At 40.3% G+C, this 20,546-nt stretch overlaps 1 protein-coding gene across 2 annotated transcripts in view; it reads right to left on the bottom strand.

Moving 5' to 3' along the window:
* LOC131045788 (uncharacterized) overlaps positions 1-20,007 on the bottom strand; it is a 105,951-nt gene extending 85,944 nt beyond the window's left edge. The window contains exon 1 of one of the 2 annotated variants that reach the window (XM_057979432.2): positions 19,710-20,007. Coding sequence is in view for 1 of the 2 variants with exons in the window: in XM_057979431.2 (XP_057835414.1) it covers positions 19,710-19,825 (116 nt within the window). In the remaining variant the exon portion in view is untranslated. The remainder of the gene's footprint in view (positions 1-19,709) is intronic. The other variant, XM_057979431.2, reaches the window with a different exon arrangement.
* Between the last annotated feature and the right edge of the window lie 539 nt (positions 20,008-20,546).

The following is a 20,546-nucleotide window of genomic DNA, read 5'->3' as shown; positions in this document are numbered from 1 at the left end:
AAATAGATTTGAATATATTGATGAGAGAGATCTTGAGTTTCTCCCGAGCATGGGTGGATATTCAAATGAATAGATTAGTTGATATGGGTGTTGCCTTCACTTATGAAAAGATGAAACCGGAGGAACTTTCTTCCGAAGATAATCAGAGGACTATCAGTGATTTCAAGATTCATGCGGATGAGGAGAGTCAAGCTCCCAAGAGAAGGAAGAACACACCAGGAGAAGTCAAGGCTAGAGGGAAGAGGATTGAGGAGGTTAAGAAGAAGAAGCAAAAGACAATCATTCATTCACCTATCATTCCTTCACCACCCCTCAGTGTCTCATCAATCAAGGAAGTTGAAGTGCCAAAATAAAATAAGGAGACTGAGCAATATTCCAACACAGTGATACTCCCAAAGAATATTCAGGATTTACATGCCACAGCGACATCTGCTCCACCTAATGAGGATGATGATCAACCGGGATCCCCTACTGTCCTTTTGGAGGTTAGTTTGGGAAAGAATGTATACAATTTGACCAGGTTAGTTTGGGAAAGAATGTATACAATTTGACCAGGGATAATCCTAATGATGATGATGATGTTATCTCGGCATTGAGAGAGCTTGATCGAGAGATGCATCTCGATGATGGTATGGAGATGGCCACTATTCCTGATTGGCTGATGAAGAGTATGGAGAAAAGTAAGAAAATGATAGAGGCACAGCCTATTGATGACATTGATGACTACTTAGCTAGAAGCAATAAGGAGAAAGAACCTAAGAGAGCTAAGATTTTGTCACACATAGCTAGAGATGAGACAAGAATGCGCATTGCGCAAGTGGTTGTTCGTATTGGAGGTGTGATGGCGGACATTGCTACTGAAAAATAAATTAATGAATGATTCAATAATCGGATGATTACATTGAACGATATACACACGTATATATAGAGGTTACAAGACGATGTTCAATAATTAGAACATAAAGTTAAAGTAAAAGACTAAAGAGCTAAACACTAAATTAAGCATGAAAGCTAAATTAAGCTTAAAAGCTAGTTAACTAAAAAGCTAAATGAGTTCACAACTAAAAATAGAAGATGACCATTATAGAAGATATTAATATTATTTTAACACCCTCCCTAATGGTCATCATACTCAATACCCTACAGAAAACACTGCAGGTGTTATGATCATAGATGCAAAGAACACTATGTTGCTACGGAGACCCTCCCAGGATCTGCAGAATGTAAATGACCAAGAGTACCAAAAGCCATCCAAGCGAATGTAGCCTTCACACGCGAATTAGAGATCTGGCACACACGAATTACTAAAGCCTGAAACAATGATTTTGAGGAAAAAATCAACAAACCCTTTTGCAGAAGAGTACCAACTCCAGAACTGACTGCAAGATACCACGGTTGCAGATGTTCGCCCTGGCAGGTGCAATCCAAACTAACTGCAACAAAGCTCGATTTTTGAGGAGAAAAATCAATCAAAACCAAAGAACTTCGCGAATCACAAATCCCACGCGAACTTCGCATATTACAGATGATTTTTGAGGAAAAAAATCATAAAAACTAGCAAACAATTTTTGAAGAAAAAATCGTGAAAACCTAGAAATCCCACGCAAGGTTTTTGCGGATGACAGATAATAATTTTTAAGGAAAAAATTCTAAACCCTGAAATAGGAACCCTTGAAAAGAGAATTTACGATTTTGAGGAGAAAATCTAAAAACCAAGAAATTTGAGGTTACAAATCATCGTGTTTGTGGAAAACAAACGGTAAAACCCAGATAACTGAGGAAAAAATCATGAAAACCTTCCCATGATTTTTTGTGGAAAAAATCAGAAAACCGACGCAAGCTTTGCAAATGATAGATAATAATTTTTAAGGAAAAAATTCTAAACCCTTCGAACAATTTTTGAGGAAAAAAAAATGTGAAAACCCTGGGACCTGTAGGACGAGGTTTGGCCTAAATCAATCTGATCAAGGCAACGATATTCAGATATCGTGAACATGCAGTGTTTCCAAGTGTTGTGGTAGTTGTTGAACTTTTGACTGTGTTCCAACATGATGTTGGTCAAAGATGCCATCACGAAAATGGAAGTTGAACGAGGTCAATCTGATTCAAAAATCAAAATAGAAGCAACTGCAAAAAAAATCTGAAACCCTGGAGGAGAATTCTGGCATGAATTTCGAGGTTTGGAAGAAACCTAGAAATTAAAAAATTTCTGCAAACTTAAAACAGCATAAATGGTGCCCAAAAAAAACAACAAAAATACCAACATCCACAGAAATAGCAGAAATTGTGAACTGTTTTTAAATTCCAAGGCAAATTTGCTGGCACAAAATTCAAGGTGCGGAAAACGAGGCACCCAGAAAAGCTCTCGAAAAACCCATCAAGAATCTGAAAACAAAATGCAGATCTAACGGCTCAAAAATTGAGGCATGGAAAACGATGCACCCAGAAAAATCTGACGACGACCCAGTTGAGGTCTCGAAAAACCCACCAAGAATCTACAAGCAAAATAAAATTTCGACTTGAACTGAAGGGTCAAAATCCTAGTCGAAAATTGCAGAAACCATAGGAAAATTTTCAATCTACAAAAAAAAACTCCAGGTTGCAGGCTCGAAAATCTCCAGAACTCTAAAAAAAACATGAATTGCTGCCCAACACAGAAATTCACCCACAAACCAAAAACCCTCAAAAAGCCTTCTAAAAAGAAAAATCGTTTTTTAATAAAAAACAATAAAAAAAATCTCGAAAATATTCTAGAAAGAAGGGCATGAATTTTTATTAAAAAATTTGCCAAACTTTAAAGAATTGCATGGACCCGCTCTGATACCATGAAAAATAAATTGAATGAATGATTCAATAATCGGATGATTACATTGAACGATATACACACGTATATATAGAGGTTACAAGACAATGTTCAATAATTAGAACATAACGTTAAAGTAAAAGACTAAAGAGCTAAACGCTAAATTAAGCTTAAAAGCTAATTAACTAAAAAGCTAAATGAGTTCACAACTAAAAATAGAAGATGACCACTAAAAATAGAAGATGACCATTATAGAAGATATTAATATTATTGTAACAGCTACTCCCATGGATTTCCAGATTACATCAGTTGCCCTTGACTGTATTACAAAAGAGCAAGAATTTCAGGAGGTTGGTGATACCCTCAAGGCAATTAGTGTGAGATTGGATGGAGAAATAGAGAAAAAAGAGAAGTACAAAGCAAAGAATATCAAACTTAGAGAGTATATTGCAGGGATAAGGCGTGAGAATCCCACCCTTATTTCCCCTATTGAAATTGATCGTGGACTACATTCACATTATGAGGTAGCGAGAGATACTCTCTCGGAGGGGGAAAAATGGATTGAAAATACAAAGAGACGGACGGATGATTTCCTTACTCAGTTTGTCTAGGCATTTGACAGGACAACAGGGCTCATATTCAGAATACAGTATTTGGAAGGACTTTGGGAGGAATTCCGACCTATTCAGGAGAAGACTATTCCACGCCTCAGAGCTTTGAAAAAGATTCCTAAGTCCACGTTGATCAAGGAGAATGTTGTGCACAATAGAGATAGATACAATTTCCATGGCTGGTTTTGTTCATTAGCCATGAAGAAATCAACTTATGAGAGCGCACAAATGAGTTGTGCAGAGATGGAAGGATCTATTCATGATATTCAATTGCAAGTCCTTACCTCAATTGAGGAGTTATTGGGGGTTAATGTCAGTGAAACCAGTGGGTTGCACTTAGCAGAGTTAAGAGACAAAATGAAATTCATGTATTTCAATCAATTGGACTCTTTGAAGAAGAGTCAGATAGATGACTTGGTCTCTTTGTTGATTCATGTTCATAATTTGTAGAAGCTCATGCCAGATTAGGAGAACACTTTGGATGCTTGCTCGGATGCTTTGGACGTGATTGATTTATAACAGGATACCTTACCCAACATTTCCATGGAGGAGTTAGATTCTTTATTGGTTAGATTCTTGGAGTATGCTAGGAAAGAGAGAGAGAGAGATGCAGAGAGGAATCTTCTAGAAGATTCCCTATTTGATGACTAGGCATCTTTCTATTGGGCCATATGTTGGTGGCTCCATTTTTTATGTAAACCCTAATTAGGGCAATTCTAGGGTTTTGTTGGCATGATCTTGGCGCTTGATTTAGTTTTAATCTTGGCCATCCATTTTGTATGAGACTATATATACCTCATTGCCTCTCATTTGTAAGGGAGAGTTTTTGTAGAATTGTTGGTATATGTTGTAGCTTTTTGAATATAAATCATTGTTCGACTTGATGGTGATTTTGTCTTTCAAGTGTTGTTTTGCATTCAAGGTTCTCAATTCCTCCAAGTTAGATTAGAATTTTAGATTAGAATTTGCTTTTAATGTTTGTTAGATTGAATGAAAGAATTGTTGAGTATATTTGTGTGGAATCTATTAATCCATACCACTAGCCTCTTACTGATTGTAAGTGCATCGTGCATGGTCAACTGGAAATTTATGCAAACTTAACTTCACTTATTACATATCCATTGTTATGCATCAACTTGTATGGTCTCAATGCATGATGGTAATAGTTTGAAAATCTATGAAGTATACCTTAGATGATTGCACTAAGCTCGTGTCAAGATCTGTTCGATTTGATGGTGAGACCTTGCCTAGTTTGATTCCACTAAATTTATTCATCATTTCCTACATTCCTAGGCTTAGAATAGATTTCCTGAACCCTATTCCTTTTTGTCATTTTTTAGTAAGTCTTGTTAGAATTAAGTCCAGAGCTACATTGTCAAATCCTAAGTTATCAGCACACCTATTCCACATTCATGACAAATGAAGTTAATTCGAACAATTGTGTAAGTCCCCAACTGAAAACAGCAATTCACACCGACCATTGAGTTACCCACTCGTCAAGACCTGACTATAGAAACCTTGGAATCATTTTAGTTGATCTTACCCTTAGCATCTGAGGTGATTTTGTTCAAGAGAGGGTAAAGTACTTCGGTATTTTATTCTGAATGCTATGTGCATAAAACACACATCAACAGGATCTAATCAAAATTATTTCTTGGTAATTCAATTTATTCCACATTCTAACAGTCATCGAATGTTAACTGTTGAACAACTTCTTGTGACGTGTTCACACATCACCCCATTGCAAATGGGGACCCCCACTTTTTTTTTGCTTTCTAGGTTAGTTGTAGCGTTTTTGGCTATTAACCTTGTGCTTGAGGAAATGCAATGTCTTAGATTGCCAAGAAACGATTAAGTCATGTTTGTCTCTTTGGAGGGATTAAGGTCAGTTAGCTCTCAAGGACTTGGGAAATGAATGATTATATGTGGTCATTCCATTTGGTCATCATCATTGGCTTGCAAGATCAGAGATGAAGTGTTCAGTTTGATTGAGGTGAATTGTCAATATAGAGTGAATACTTGGAAGGAGGATAAGCCAAGGCCAAAACAATCATGAAGCAGTTGAGGGTAGAGAAATAATATGAGCAAAATTGAACCTTTGCAATCGCTTCCTTTGCCCTTCCAAGGCATTGACAGTCACTTCCTTTGCCCTTCCAAGGCATTGACTATCACTTCCTTTGACCTCATAGAAGCCCCGATCAACATAGAAAACCTTTTGATCAAGGATGAGCATTTTATGATTTTGCAGTGATCCAATCCTTGCAAGGGAGCAATTTGAACCAATTTATGATGATCACTTTGTTTGATCAAAACCTTGGATGGAAAAGGGTGAGAGGAGGTGTCAATTTGAGCAGGGTAGGCAAGGAGGTTTGAAGAGGCAAGTTACTTGGATGAAAATTCGGCTGTATAGGGCACTTCCTTTGCCATCCCAAAAGTCCGAAAAACTTCCTTTGCCTCCTCAAAAGTTCTAAAAACTTCATTTGCCTCCCAAAAAGTCTGAAAAATTTCCTTTGCTCTCTAGGAATTACGAATCGCTTCCTTTGCTAGCAATGTCTGATCCTTCCAATCACCGATCTGACCTAGGATAGTTTTTTTGACCTCTTAGAGGTCTAATCTGGACACAAAGAGTTGTTTTGAAGATTAATTGATGATAGTAAATGGAAGAGCTTGAGCGAATGGAGCATTTCTTGTGCCTTGTCACGAATACAACCTTTCCTTTGCTCATAAACATGAATGATTGACATAAGGTTTGGGCTTAGGATAGAATCAAGGGAGGATTGATGAGAACAAGCTGGAGATAACAATTTAAGACGACTTCCATTGCCACTTCAAAAGTCCGAATTACTTCCATTGCCACTTCAAAAGTCTGAATTACTTCCATTGCCACCTAAAAAGTCTGATTTTCTTCCACAAACACCTAGAAAGTCCAATTTTCTTCCTTTGCTCCTCAAAAAGTCCGAAATTATTCCTATGATCGTAAGGTAAGAGGAAATGTCAGCGCCTATCCCAAGGAAGAAGTCGATTGAAATGAAGGTGGCGCCCAAAATTTAGTCTCCATGCACAACGATTGGTGAAAGAGCTAAGTTGGCCTCCTAGGGAATGAGCAAAATAACTTTGTAGAATGTAAGTCGGCTTTAGGGGAAGAGATGCACCCCTTCATTAGGCGCCTATAAAGGGGCATTTTGATCATTTCATTTGATCAAAAAGAAGCGAGACAAAACAAATTAATCCTTCATGTGCAGAGCAGCGACTTTAGTGCAACGAATTTAACTAAAGTAAGATAGATTCATCCATACATCTTCAGCATCAGCGAAGCCTGTCCACAATCAGCATCAGCAAGGAAAGCCTTCTGGACAGCAAGTTCAACCTTAACATCAGCGATCAAACACTAAATCAGACATAAAGTAAGCAGAATCAGACTTAAAAGGGTAAAAGTGGACATAAAAATCAGACAGATCAGGGCATACATGGAGAAAGGAAGGTAAAATTAAGTATAAATTATATGTGTTTGATGCCTTAGTGTTTGTTTTGCAGGTGACAAAGGAGGAAATCAAAAGGGCCAGATTGTGGGAAGATCAGAACAGTATTCCAAGGAGGGAATTTCAACATCAAGGCCAAGTTCGAGTCATGCAAAGTAGAGATCAAGGTCAAGGTCCAGGATTCAAGGAAGATTAGAATTCTACCACATGAAGGTCTATACTATAAAGTGTATCAACAATCCTCACAACTTCAAAGTGGAACATGGAAATGGATATCTTCAAAAGGGAGGATTTCATCGGCAAGCACAAGGATACCAAGGAAGGTGACTACACAAAAGGATTTCGAGATATTCAAAAACTTTCATTGCATCATGATGAAATGAAGAAGTCAATACCCCAAAGTGTAAAAGGAGAGATCACACAATCACATCAAGGAAAGACACTATATAGCAAGTGTAAAAATCGATTTAAAGTATGACAAGTTCAAAGTGTAATAGTGAGATACGGATTCACTAAGGAGGATATGGGACAAACATAAGGTTTGATGTGAAGAGGATCAACATAAAGATGTTCAAGAACTCAATATTAGATCAAAGAGGCTTCAAGCAATGCAAATGAAAAGAAATGAAGTTAAAGCTCAAAGTCAAGTATATCATGAACAAGGGAAGATCAACCAATTGGCATCACATAGTCTACATCCAGTGTGGTCAAGTCAGAAGAGTTAATCAAAGTTAAAGGATTAGCTTGAACAACATGATATAGTTTGGGAACATGTCTTCATCATCATCATTGCTGAAGCTTGTGATGTTGAGTATCAAGTCTACCAAGTAAACTAAGGTGGCATCCTTGTCATCGCTAACCAATCAAAGGGTTCTACATCAGCATGTCCAAATGCAATGTACCTGACTCATCCATGGAGGCGCAAAATTTGAGATACCTAGCATCATTTTCTATCAGTTCACATTCAATATTGAACCTAAATGTAATTTTCTCAATGGCCAGAAGGAGTTTGTTGTAACAAACCCTGATTAGGGTTTTCATCTTGTAATCTTGGCCATTGATTGTGAATCAATCTGAGCCATTCATTGTAAAGAGCCATCTATAAAAGGCTCAAATCTTCTCATTTGTAAAGGTTAATAGCAAGTTAATAGTTAGTAGTTCAAGAATAGTTTGGTAGCAGATAGCAGCTAGAGTAGAACAGGAAGAGAAGGCAGAAATTGTTGCCAAGTTTGTAAATAAACATCCTTTCATTGAAGTTATGGTGGAATGTGTTGTTTCTTTTACAATTGCATGGTTTCTTGTTGGATCTTCATGTTAGATAATGATAATTAGATGAATGAAAGAACTTTGTGCATGATCAATGGTGAAAATCATATATCCATACCACTAGCAATTTGTTGATTGTAACTTTGCCTTGTGTGGTCAACTGGAATCCTTAAATGAGCTTAACTTTAATTGCTATTCACACTTTAATATGCATTGCCTTGATGGTATTTTGTCGTTAATAGTAATTTGAACATCATTTTGTTCTCCTTAGAAGATCATACTAAGCTTTGTGGAGTTGGTGCTTTGCATGTCAAAGCAAGGCTTAGTGGAGTTTCAGCAAAGGTTGTTCATTGCTCTTGCATTCTTAGGATTAGATTATATTTCTTGAACCCTATCTCTTTTGCTCTTTTATTTTCCAAGCAAGTAGTTAGAATCCAAGTTCCAGCAACGTCCAAACGTTCAACGTTCAAGTATTCAATTTAAGTCCCCTTGGATTACCAACAATCACATTGTTAGGGGTCAATAACACATGTTAGTTGTAGTTGGGTTGGGTGTTTATGCTTGGTTATGTTGGAGTCGCTAAGAGGTTCCCGTGGGGTAGTTGGTAGTTAGTGACGGTTGGCAACTTGGCCAACCGTCGAGTCTATATATAATTCAGATGGAACCTCGGCAAGGATGGTATTGTACTGGCATATTCTTGAGAATTCAATAAAGATATCATACTTTTGGTATAGCTGTTTGTTATTGTTACTTATGCACTGGTATATGAATGTTTTGTTACATGTCTAGTTGGTATGTGTGGAAAATCCTTGTTTATCCGTGAGTTTACCAACTTCACATTAAGGGCTAAACATTTTGGTGTCGTTGCCTGAACGAACCTAGAGATAACTATGGCGGCAGGCGGAAGGAATTAATGGGTTGGCCATTCAACCAACAATTAATTGTCGTGGACAGCGACAGACACAAAGAAAGTACCGCGGAAGAGTCACGAGAGGATCAGTTGACGACAAACTTGGTAGAGTTGTGGGACGTGTCGGTCACGTAGTACGTGCAGAGGGAGGCTCAGGAGAGAGCCGTCTCTGAAGGCATGGTACGTGGTGAACTCACCGTCAGCACTCCCGTCTTTGACCTGCTCGGAAGTATTCCAAGGTTACTCGCCAGAAATTTGATTCCACTTCAAGACTGAAGGGAGGAAACTGCACAGGAACTCCGTCGGCAACAAGTACTCCAAAGGTACGAAGAGCGGAACCGTAGGGAGGAAGAGGAGAGGGAGACAAGCCAATGTCATACCTCTGGCACTTAATGCCCCTACGGCCAAACAAAGACAAACGTACCACTGCCACCGAAGGAGTAGACGAGGGAACTGTACGGAGATCTCTCCATATAAAAGAACAGGTCAAGCGGAGACGATGGCTAAGGGAGGTTGCTAACTCGAAGAGCCCTGAGAAACGTAGCAGAAGTCAGAGTGTGAGTCGAAGTCGTAGTCGGGAGAAACAAAGGCCATGTACGTGGAAGGAGTTGGCGGAGGTCACCAGGAACCTGCCACTTCCAGACGAAGCGGAGGAAGATCTCGCCAACCAGGCCCCACACTCGACGTCGAGTGAAGAAGACTCTGGAGCCGAGTCACAAAGCAACCCGTCAGAGTATTCTGAACAAGGAGAGGAGGCGGTACGGGACCTGCACAAAGAGGTCACCAATATTTTTGAAGCAACATTATCCGGCATCAGGAATTTGTCCTTGTCAGAGGAAACCAAAATAGGAGGGTTAGATCCAGAAACCTCGGGAAGGAGGGACTAAAGGAGCGAGGGTGACCAAAGCCCTGTGAACAGGGGTCCAACCAGGTCAAGAGCATACGGTACCTTCTAGACACATAATACCTTCCGAGAATATAGTAACTTCCAAGCACTCCATAAAACCCTCCAAACAAAAACAATGGCACACACCCCAGAGAAACCAAAGCTTCCAAAATTCATGGGCAACGGATCGGAGGATCCCGTACGACATTGTAAGACATGCGTAACCATTTGGGAGGCAAATGGCCAGGACGACCAGGATTACTGGTTAAAGGCATTTCCAGCCACTCTGTGAGGAATAGCAATTGAATGGTATACAAACCTGGATGCCCAGTATAAAAGGTCCTGGAACAATCTGAAGAAGGCTTTCCAAGAGGAGTTCAAACTCCTATAGGATGACAATGAAATTGTGGCCGAGATTTACAATACCAAGAAGGGAAAAAGTGAAAGTGTGCGGGCATATAATAGAAGGCTGAGGGAACTGCTCAACAAGATGGAGAACCAGCTGACTGATGGCCTCAAGAAGAGATGGTTTGTTGAAGGACTGGTACCGTCTCTCAAACGGAAGATGAAGGCGGTCCCTCCGCCCTCGTATTACGAAGCATACAATCGTGCGATGGATATTGAAAGTGAAAATAAGACATCCCGAGGGAAGCATCGGGTGAGCAATGGTGACAGTACTGATGAAGACAACGATGGGGAGTCCAAAACTGTGCAAGCACTCCAAAGGGATATGATGAGGATGATGAAAGAGCTAAAGGCTAACAAAGAAAGTGGGAAAGAAGGAAAGGAACTATGGTGCACTGACTGCAAAACAGAAGGGCACACTAAGGGGAGTTGCCCTCGTAAAGCTTTCAGTGACATCTGCGAAGTAATGGGACATTCCATTAAGGAATTCCCGTACAACTTGAAAGCACGGAGCACACAAGTGCTCTACGCCCAACCCGACCAAGTCACACCACCAGCGACACCTCTGAAGCCGGCAGAAAACTCTGACACCTCTCCTGGAGGGTACAGAAACAACTGGTAGGGTAACAACAGGTCCAATAATAACACGCCAAGGAGTAGAATTCAATATGATGCAAAGGGACGACCCATGATCCAATGCAGGAAATGCAACGAATGGGGTCACTTTGCATGGGAATGTCAAAACGGAGGTGATGCAGGGAGTTTGTGGTGCATGTGGTGCGGTCCGGGGAATCATGAGGACACAGATTGTCCAAAGCAAAAAGGGGTGAATATGCTGGAGGTAGAAGAACCGGGGGAAGGCGTATTGGCAATCACAAGATTGCAAAACAAGAAAGCCATGTATCCTGACCCTTGCACGGGGAAGGAAAGACTCCAGGAAGCCAGGGCAGATATTGAGCGGGCAATGGCAGAAGAAAGGAGGGCCTTGCACTCGGCTGCCAGTACCCCACTCCGGTCAGGATAGGAGAAAACTATCATTAAGCAGATGTTACAGACCACCATACCCGTACGGGTATTCGACCTTCTACAAACCATGCCGCAGTTGAGGATGGCCCTGACAAATGCAGTCGGTGACATCACCATCGGCCAGGAACACCGGACGGCAACAGAATCACCTAGTGCGGCTCCGGTGAAGGAACCTGGTACGGATGCCATGGACCCTATGCTGCTCACGATAAGCATTGGATGAAAACTTGCCGTGGTGGAGATGGACATACTGGGACAAAAGCTCACAAACAACATTGTGGATGGCGGGTCCGGAGTCAATGTGCTACCGGAAGAAACTTGGAGAGGTCTTGGCAAGCCTACTCTCTGGCCACCAACATTCCATCTCGTCGGTGCGGATCAACACGGCACCAAACCCCTCGGGACTCTTATGGCACAAAGGGTGGTGATTGGGACACAACAATTCCTTCTAGACTTCGTAGTCATTCCACTGGAAAGAAAAGCGTAGGACGCCCTCCTAGGAAGAGGATGGTTGATCATGGCTAAAGCCAATCATAACTGGAAGAAGAATACAGTCTCAATCGAGAGTGAAGGTCATAAGTATGTGATTGATCTGAGGAATCAGTCCGTTAGTGAAGAGCTCGCGTCGTCTGACTCCGACTCGGAGGACTCAAATAGATGGGAGTGGGGTTCCGAAGGAGACAGAGGAGGGAGGGAACCCAACAAAGGAGTGCTGGAATTGGACGGATGCTCTGAAGATGGAACTAGTTCGCTGGCTGGACTCTTCCATTGGCAGATGGAGGACTACGAGGTCTTCCACCCGGAGTGCCACATGCTGCAACTATGCGAGATTGGGGAGTGAAGTGGCGGTATGGAAGAACAGTCATTTCTCCCAGAGTACGGTAGGTACCAGGAGGGAATGACACGGATGGACGACACGCCAGCCCACCAGTTTGAACGAGACAAACCCATCAAGTACGAGGAAAGAGATGTGAAGAAAGTTAATCTAGGTAATGACGAGGACCCACAGGTGATACTCGTAGGGGATGACTGGAACCCCGTACTGAAGGCGGCGGCTTTCAGGATATTCCTGGAATACAAGGATGTCTTTGCCTGGACCTACAAGGACTTGCAGGGGGTACCGTCAGAATTGTGCGTACATCGCATAACCCTCGTACCAGGAGCCCAACCCGTACGGAGGAGACCGTACAGGATGAACAAGAACTATGCGGCCAAGGTAAATGAGGAAATCAACAAAACGTTGGAGGCGGGGATCATATTCAATGTGGAAACTAGTGACTGGGTTTCCCCAATAGTCATTTCTCTCAAGAAGGAAGCTAATCAGATAAGGATATGCGTGGACTTCAGGTACCTAAATGCAGTAAGCATCAAAGATCCATTTCCGATCCCATTCACTGACAGCATCCTGGAAGAAGTAGCGGGGCATGAGATATAAACATTTCTGGATGGGTTCTCGGGATACAACCAGATAAGTATTGCGGAAGAAGACAAGCTCAAGATCACATTCGTGGTAGAGGAGGGGGTGTACGCCTACAATCGCATGCCCTTCGGGCTATGTAATGCACCCGCAACTTTCTAGAGAATAATTTTACACATTTTTGACAAAATGTCCGTAGGAAATTTCAAGGCATTCTTGGATGACTGGTCGATTTTCAGTGACCGGGACACCCATCTAAAGGCACTCGGAGAATGTATGGAGAGGTGCCGAAGAGCTAGGTTGGCTCTTAACCCAAGGAAGTGCAGGTTTATGGTACCGCAAGGGAAGCTTCTTGGCCACATTGTCTGTAAAGAAGGTCTGAAGACAGACCCGGATAAGATAGGAGTGATTGTCAACATGGAGAATCCAACGAATGTGACAGGGGTGAAGTCATTCTTGGGCCACGTCGGCTACTACCAGAGATTTATCAAAGGCTTTGCACAAGTCTCCTAGCCCCTAGATAAGCTGACAAGGAAGGGAGAGTCATTCGTATGGGGTATGGAGCAGGAAGAAGCCTTCAAAGAATTGAAAGATCGGCTGGTGAGTGCACCAATACTGGTATACCCGGATTGGAATAAGGAGTTTCACGTACATGTCGATGCCTCCAACTTTGCGATTGGTGCTACCCTCACGCAAGTAGGGACGCAAGGACTGGATCATTTCATTTTCTTCGCCAGCCTACTTTTGTCAAGGGCCGAACGAAACTACAACACAACGGAGAGGGAGGCACTTGGGATGGTGTACGCCGTACAAAAGTCTCGCCACTACCTGTTGGCTACGTCGTTCACATTTTACGTGGACCATCAGGCACTAATGTACTTGGTAAATAAACCAATTATCCAGGGTCGAGTAAGTAGATGGCTACTACTGCAAGAATTCACCTTCACCATTATTGTAGGGCCAGGCATGTCCCATGTGATAGCCGACCAACTATCAAGGATCAGAACAAGGGAACCGGCCGAAGGGGTGAACGAGGACTTCCCAGATGCACACTTGTTCCAGATTGCAGTACTACCATCATGGTACGAAAAGATCGGCTGATAACTCTCTGCTTCCACATTCCCAAAGGAGATGCCTCCGGGGGAACGGCGGAAGCTGGCACTAGAGAGTAAGACCTTCCAACTAATCGATGGCCTGTTATATAAAATGGGCCCCAACCAAATCCTAAGGAGATGTGTTATGGAGGAGGAAATTCCCGGTGTGTTGAAGGAAGCACACAACGGGTTAGCAAGCGGACATATGGGACCAGATGCAAGTGCCAGGAAAGTGCTCCTGGGCGGTCTGTGGTGGCCAACTCTACACATTGACGCTCGAGGGTGGGTGGTCGGGTGTGACACTTGCCAATGTGCAGGAAAACCACTCAAGCGGGACTTCATGCCCCTCTTTCCCTCGCAGCCACAGGAGTTATTCGAACGGTGGGGTCTGGACTTTGTAGGACCCTTGAAGCCAAGTAGCATGCACAGTTGCAAATATATTATAGTGGCTACAGAATACCTCACCAAGTGGGCAGAAGCGAGAGCCTTGCCAAATAACACGGATCTAAGTATAGCACGGTTCTTGTATGAACAAATAGTCACGAGGTATGGGATACCCCTTCAAATCACCAGTGACAGGGGAGTGCACTTTGTCAACCAAGTAATCCGTACCATGACCGTAGAGTTCAAAATCTTTCACAATCTCTCTAGTCCGTACTACCCCCGAGCTAACGGACAGGCGGAAGCAACCAACAAGGTGTTGGTGTCATTAATTTACAAATTGTGTGTGGTGGAGCAGGAAGACTGGGAGGAAAGGCTACCAGCCGTATTGTGGGCCTACTGCACAACCTACAAGGTCACCACGGGGCATACCCCGTTCCAGCTCATGTACAGGCAGGAGGCAGTGGTACCGGCCGAGTACACTGTACCTAGCCTCTGGGTGGCGGTGGATAATAGACTCGGTGATGAAGAAAGCTTGAGTGCAAGGCTTGACAGCCTGATGAAACTGGATGAAAGAAGGATAATGGCTCAAAGGGCAACAGAGGTAGCACAACGACGATGGAAGTGCTAGCATGACAAGCACCTACGACGGGTCAACTTCTGGCCGGGGCAGTTGGTTTTTAAGTATAACGACCAAAACGAACTCCAACCGGGGAAGTTTAAAGTTCGTTGGCTCGGACCCTATAAGATCAAAGAGGTCAGCAAGAACGGGGCGGTGAAGCTATCCACTCTAGATAACAATCCAATCAGGGACCCAGTGAATGGTTCAAAACTGAAAGTCCACAAGGAACGGGACAAACCTGTGATCGGGATTAACATGCTGGGGTACGCTACAAAAGGGGACTGGACCATTGTCCAGAGCAAGGAAGTCGACAAAGACCCGGTGATACAAGTAGAGCCCTACCAAAAGGATGAAGATTGGGCAAAACCTCTTGCAGCCATGGAAGAACGGCTTGTGCCAAAACGGGTGGAGGGTGTTGCGGTTCCCAAGACCCACAAGCACCTCACAAACACGTATTTTGGGGATCCAGCTATATGGGTGTGGATTTATGGACATTGGAAGAAGCGGGCCCCGTATGAAGGTCCTCGAGAAGGGTACGTAGCATACGATATCGATGAAGAGGTTGAAGCCCGAAAGAAAGCCGTAGTCTCAATCCTAGAAACTTGGAGAAACACCAGTGAAACATGAGTAGTAAAATCCAAGAATTCTTGTTTTAACTTGGAGTGGGGGATCAGGTATATCATAATCTTGTAACGAAGGATATTTGCCTCCAAGCAAAATGTTTTGAACAAATCTTCTATTCTACAACAGTCATATTTTCAGATTGCTCTATCAAGCTCATTTAGGAACCCATCTCGAACAAGAATATTGAATGTCTGTGAGTGTGAGTTTGTTGAGATCCTTGTAGTTTAAACACATCCTCCATGATTATCCTTATTCCTTATCATCATCAAAGGAGTTGAGAATGTACACTTGCTTGGTTGAGTGACACCTGCATCCACTATAATTTGCACCATCTTGCTAATCTCACTTTATTCCACGTAAGCACATCTATAAGGTCTAGGTGTTGGGTAGTGTATTACCTAGTACAAGATCAATGGCCCTTTGATAATCTTGTGTTGAGGGTAGTCCCCAGGGGAACTCTTTATCATTGCACATCAGCCCATTTATTTTGCAATATAATTTGAGAAATCTTCAACAGTTATTTTGCCTTATAAAACATTCATTGTGGAGTAGTCCAACTCTTCATTTTTAAACATTTGGTGCTTCCGTAGTGCATCATTTATGTAATATCGTTTTTTAAGAATCAACTACATCACTATTGCGTCAATCTTCACAATTATTTATTTGTTCACACAAACCCATCTTTCATAAACATAAAAGGTCCACTTAGCACTCCCTATGTATGAGTGATGCTTACAAGGGTAAAGCACCAAATTTTTTGCAGGACTCATCCCAATACTATTATAAGTCCAGTGTGCTTAAACATTTGATGTTTCTGTTACAAGCTAGGGTTGCCGTTGCACCAAAGATCGACTTGTCAATGCCCAATACAACCTCTAGACTTATAGAATCCACAAGAGGTTGTTAAACCATGTCGCGAATCCCCGCGAGGGACGCTGACCCACTGCCAACAATCTCCCTCCCAGCGTCACTCGCAGCAGCCTGCGTGATTCGAACCTGTGACCAAGCTCTAATACCACTTGTTACAAGCTAGGGTTGTCATTGCACCAAAAGATCAACCTGTCAATGCTCGATACAACCACTAGACTTATAGAATCCATAGGAGGCTGTTAAACCATGTCGAGAATCCCCATGAGGGATGTTGGCCCACTACCAATAGTTTCCATAATGCATGACTTATGTAATATCATTTTACAGGAATTTAATTATGTCAATACCAAATCAACCTTCACAACACATTTCATGAGTAGAGTTCATAAGAGTCACCTTCTATGAACACGAATGATTAACTTGCACTCATCACATCTAAGTGATACTCACAAGGGCAAAAGCACCAGCATTTCCAAGAGATCATTCATCCCAATGCTACTCTAAGTCGAGCAAACTTGATCATGGAATTTTCCTCACAATTCAGTTTACCTATCTTGTCACCCTAATTGTAAAACCTTAAGTGAATATTGAATTGGATGAATCGATATTTTTAGAGATTCTAGTTTGTTTCTCTATTCTCTTTGTGATCTAAGATTGCTTACTCCAATAAAAAAACCATTCTTTAGGAATGAATCATTTATTTTATATGCCCCTAAGTCATTTTTTAACGTATACTATTTTCAGTATATCATTAGGTAATATCATTTTTCAGGAATAAACTGCAATAATGTTGATTCAATCTTCACAATCCATATTTCATAAATAGTAGTTCACGAATACTTAACCGTATTAAGAATTGCATAATATTATTTAGCAAATGAAAGCAAAAATAGCAGCTGATAGCCCATAATCAGCTGCTGATGTTATTCAGTAGTTCAGGCATAAAATAGTGACTGCACCAACACAGCTAATTGGAATATACCCGATAGTTTGCAGAAAATGCAAGGTACAACTACAAACCACTTGCCAAATGGATACCCAGCCAAAAATGTGGAGTTCTTCCTACCAACCAGGAACCAAGAAAAGTACCTTGAACTATGTTTCGATGAAATACCTCTCCACAAGGTCAGATTTGCAGAATTCAGAATTTACTTGCAACCATGAGAAAAAGCATTGCCAATACAAGAAAATGGACAAAATCACAACTAACCCACATTTCAATTGCTTTAAAAGTGTCAAAATTGGACCAAAAATTCACTTGTATGATCCATTTCAAGTGGTTGCATTGGCATACAGCTTCTTTCCACTATTAGGAGGCATTGTTAAATGACTTTGCTTCATCATCAACCTACTTTTGTCCCACAGCTTGTAGATTGTTTCAATCGTCAAAATAATAGCACAACCCATCATAAAATTCTGCAAAAACATCATGTGAGATCCACAAGTGAGTAACTCTGTCGTAAGACAATGGTGATTACTACGACAAGATTTAAGTTCCTAGATCCTCACCATGTTGCCTGCCAAATCCATCTGAAAGATCTCTAACATTAGATGAACTTTGATTAGTTAAGGTGCCCTCTAATTCCAATTGAAAGCAAAGAAATGGTCACCTAAGAACTCAAATTTTTAGTAATAACTCCAAGCTCAAAAAAGGTTGGAGCAAAGCTACACTCCCTATGGGATTAAAGTCTTAAACATTAAGGCCTTGACAAAGATATCCAACTTGGCAATATCTACAACACTAATGACCATTGTCGTGCATAGTTTTAGCATGTAATGGCAATGAAGAGCACTCAGAAGAGGGTGACCCAGTTTCAAACCACCCCACTACTTTAAAGCAGCAGCTAAGTTAATAGAACAAGTTCACAAGTCTTGAAAACGTCACTCAAGCTTACCCTACATTAGAATGTGGTCCAAGTTTACCGCATTGAAGTTGTCTATAACCTCCCAAGAGTTATCAAGACACAGAAAAGCCAATGCTTGCCCATAATCTCACTGAAGATTTTATTAAGAAACAAAAGGCACTAGATCACCACTCATTTCCTTATGAGTTCAGATAGGGCAAAAAGATATTATTAAGACCCCATAAACCCTAATTAAAAAGTCAAATTAGCTTCCAACCTGAAAATTTTAAATTTGCCTTTGACCTTAACAGGAAAGGCATAGTTGCCAGGAGATGCAGGGGTTCTGGTAACGGTAAGGGGATAAGGATGTAGATCAAATTAGGATACACAAGTGAATGAATAAGGGCAGAGTTATATATATATATATATATAGAGAGAGAGAGAGAGGGGGGGGGGGGGGGATGGGTGGGATGGTACAGTCCACATTTCTATAATAGAGTTTCCTTGGCAATTATGTAAAAAGCAATCAATGTTAACATTGAAAAATCTAAAACAAATTTCCATGGCTTCCACGGCCAGACAGAAAGATGGGCAACACCTTTAAACACATTGAAAGATAAAACATATAAAATATGCGACTCTAATGATATCAAAGATGAATACAATTCAATAGTATAAGAGATGAAAGTCAAGATCAGATAAGCATCGAAAACCTAATTTCAAACTTCTTCAACAACATAGCTATTAGGATAAAGAAAATAAAGTACCACCATGAGAGATCTATAGAACACAATGACTATGGATGGTACTCATCATCACCATTTATTCAAAATTTTATTTGAAAACTTTTTAAAAAATATTATGTGCTAATATGAACAATAGGTGTAAATGGATAGACAAGTTAAAGTTTACTGCTGACCTAGGCTATAAGGAAGATCTCATGCACCAAAATGATGTCTCGTTAAAGGGTGAGCTTATAAACTACGTTAGCCTCTACATTTTTGTTAAATTCACCATATTCTTTGAAATTCCAATTTAAGATAGATTGGTGACAAAAAAGGGTGACCATCCGAAATTACAGCAGGTCAAATTTCAAGATAATAATTTCCCAAAAATCGAATTCCTAGAATTTTAATATTTAAACTTACCAAATTTCTTTTGTGATTTATTTTCTTAGCATTGCAAACTTTCTCCATTTCAACGTTAACTAGATATCCCTACAAAAAAATTTTGCTTTCTTGGCATCAATTTCTATAAACAAGAATTCTGGGTTATCCGATTATTTTTTTGCTTTGCCAGGATTCGAATATCAAGGTTGATTTCTTTATCTTCTATTACCTAGTTCTATTTGGTCTCACTAGGTGACAAAACAACTGGTGTTTCAAAACAATTGCGAACTAGGGTTGGTATTAAAAACATGCGCAATAAAGCATTTACTAGATTAAACGATTGGATAAATTTTAATGCGCACCCTGTAATGGCAGAATGCTCGTGTGCGGGCAGAAGGGATACGCAAAAATTGAATTCTGTGTTGGAAGGATTCCATGCAGATATATTTACAGCCCATCTCTGAACTGCTTGCTCCATCCTCTGAGGACGCTGTTTCTTTAATATTGTGTGTTTGCAATGGAAAATCCGAGGGTGGCTCTGGTTATGGGCGACCGCTATAAAACTATATAATTTTAATATTCGAAAATAATTAATAATTAATAAAAGTAAAGAAGATCAATCTTGCGCTGAAATCATTTTTTTGCTACGAAATGAGCACGAGCATTTTAGAACTACCATACCTATATTTTTAATAAAAATCTATGTAAACTACCCGGATAGATATCAAATTTTTAAAATACTATAAATATAATTTTATTAAATTACAAAATAAAGCTATTAAATATACTATTAAATAATTTTAAAAAAATAATAATAATTTGTATTTTATGCAGCAAAATTAGAAAATATAGATATTTAAAAATGTTGAAGAAAAATCAATAAAAAACATCTTATTGTTATCCAAAATAATAAAATCTAAATTTAAATCACATGATTGTATAATTTTATTTAATGACTTTTAACTTAATAATACAATTAAAAATTCACAAAAATGTGACATACTATTAAAAAAATTATATATTTAATTTATAATATAATTTTTAAAAATCTTAATACTTAAAAATCAATTTAAATGGATGTTTATAAAAAAATTGAAAGAATGATATAATTAATTTATTTAATTCAATTTGATATGTATGAAAATTGTTTTACTAAACTCTAATAAATATTTTTCTAATTAGAATATATTATTATTTGA

The sequence above is a fragment of the Cryptomeria japonica genome, chromosome 5 (genome assembly GCF_030272615.1).
Source record: "Cryptomeria japonica chromosome 5, Sugi_1.0, whole genome shotgun sequence".
In the NCBI taxonomy this organism is placed as follows: Eukaryota; Viridiplantae; Streptophyta; class Pinopsida; order Cupressales; family Cupressaceae; genus Cryptomeria; species Cryptomeria japonica.
This window is presented reverse-complemented; position numbering and strand designations above follow the sequence as displayed.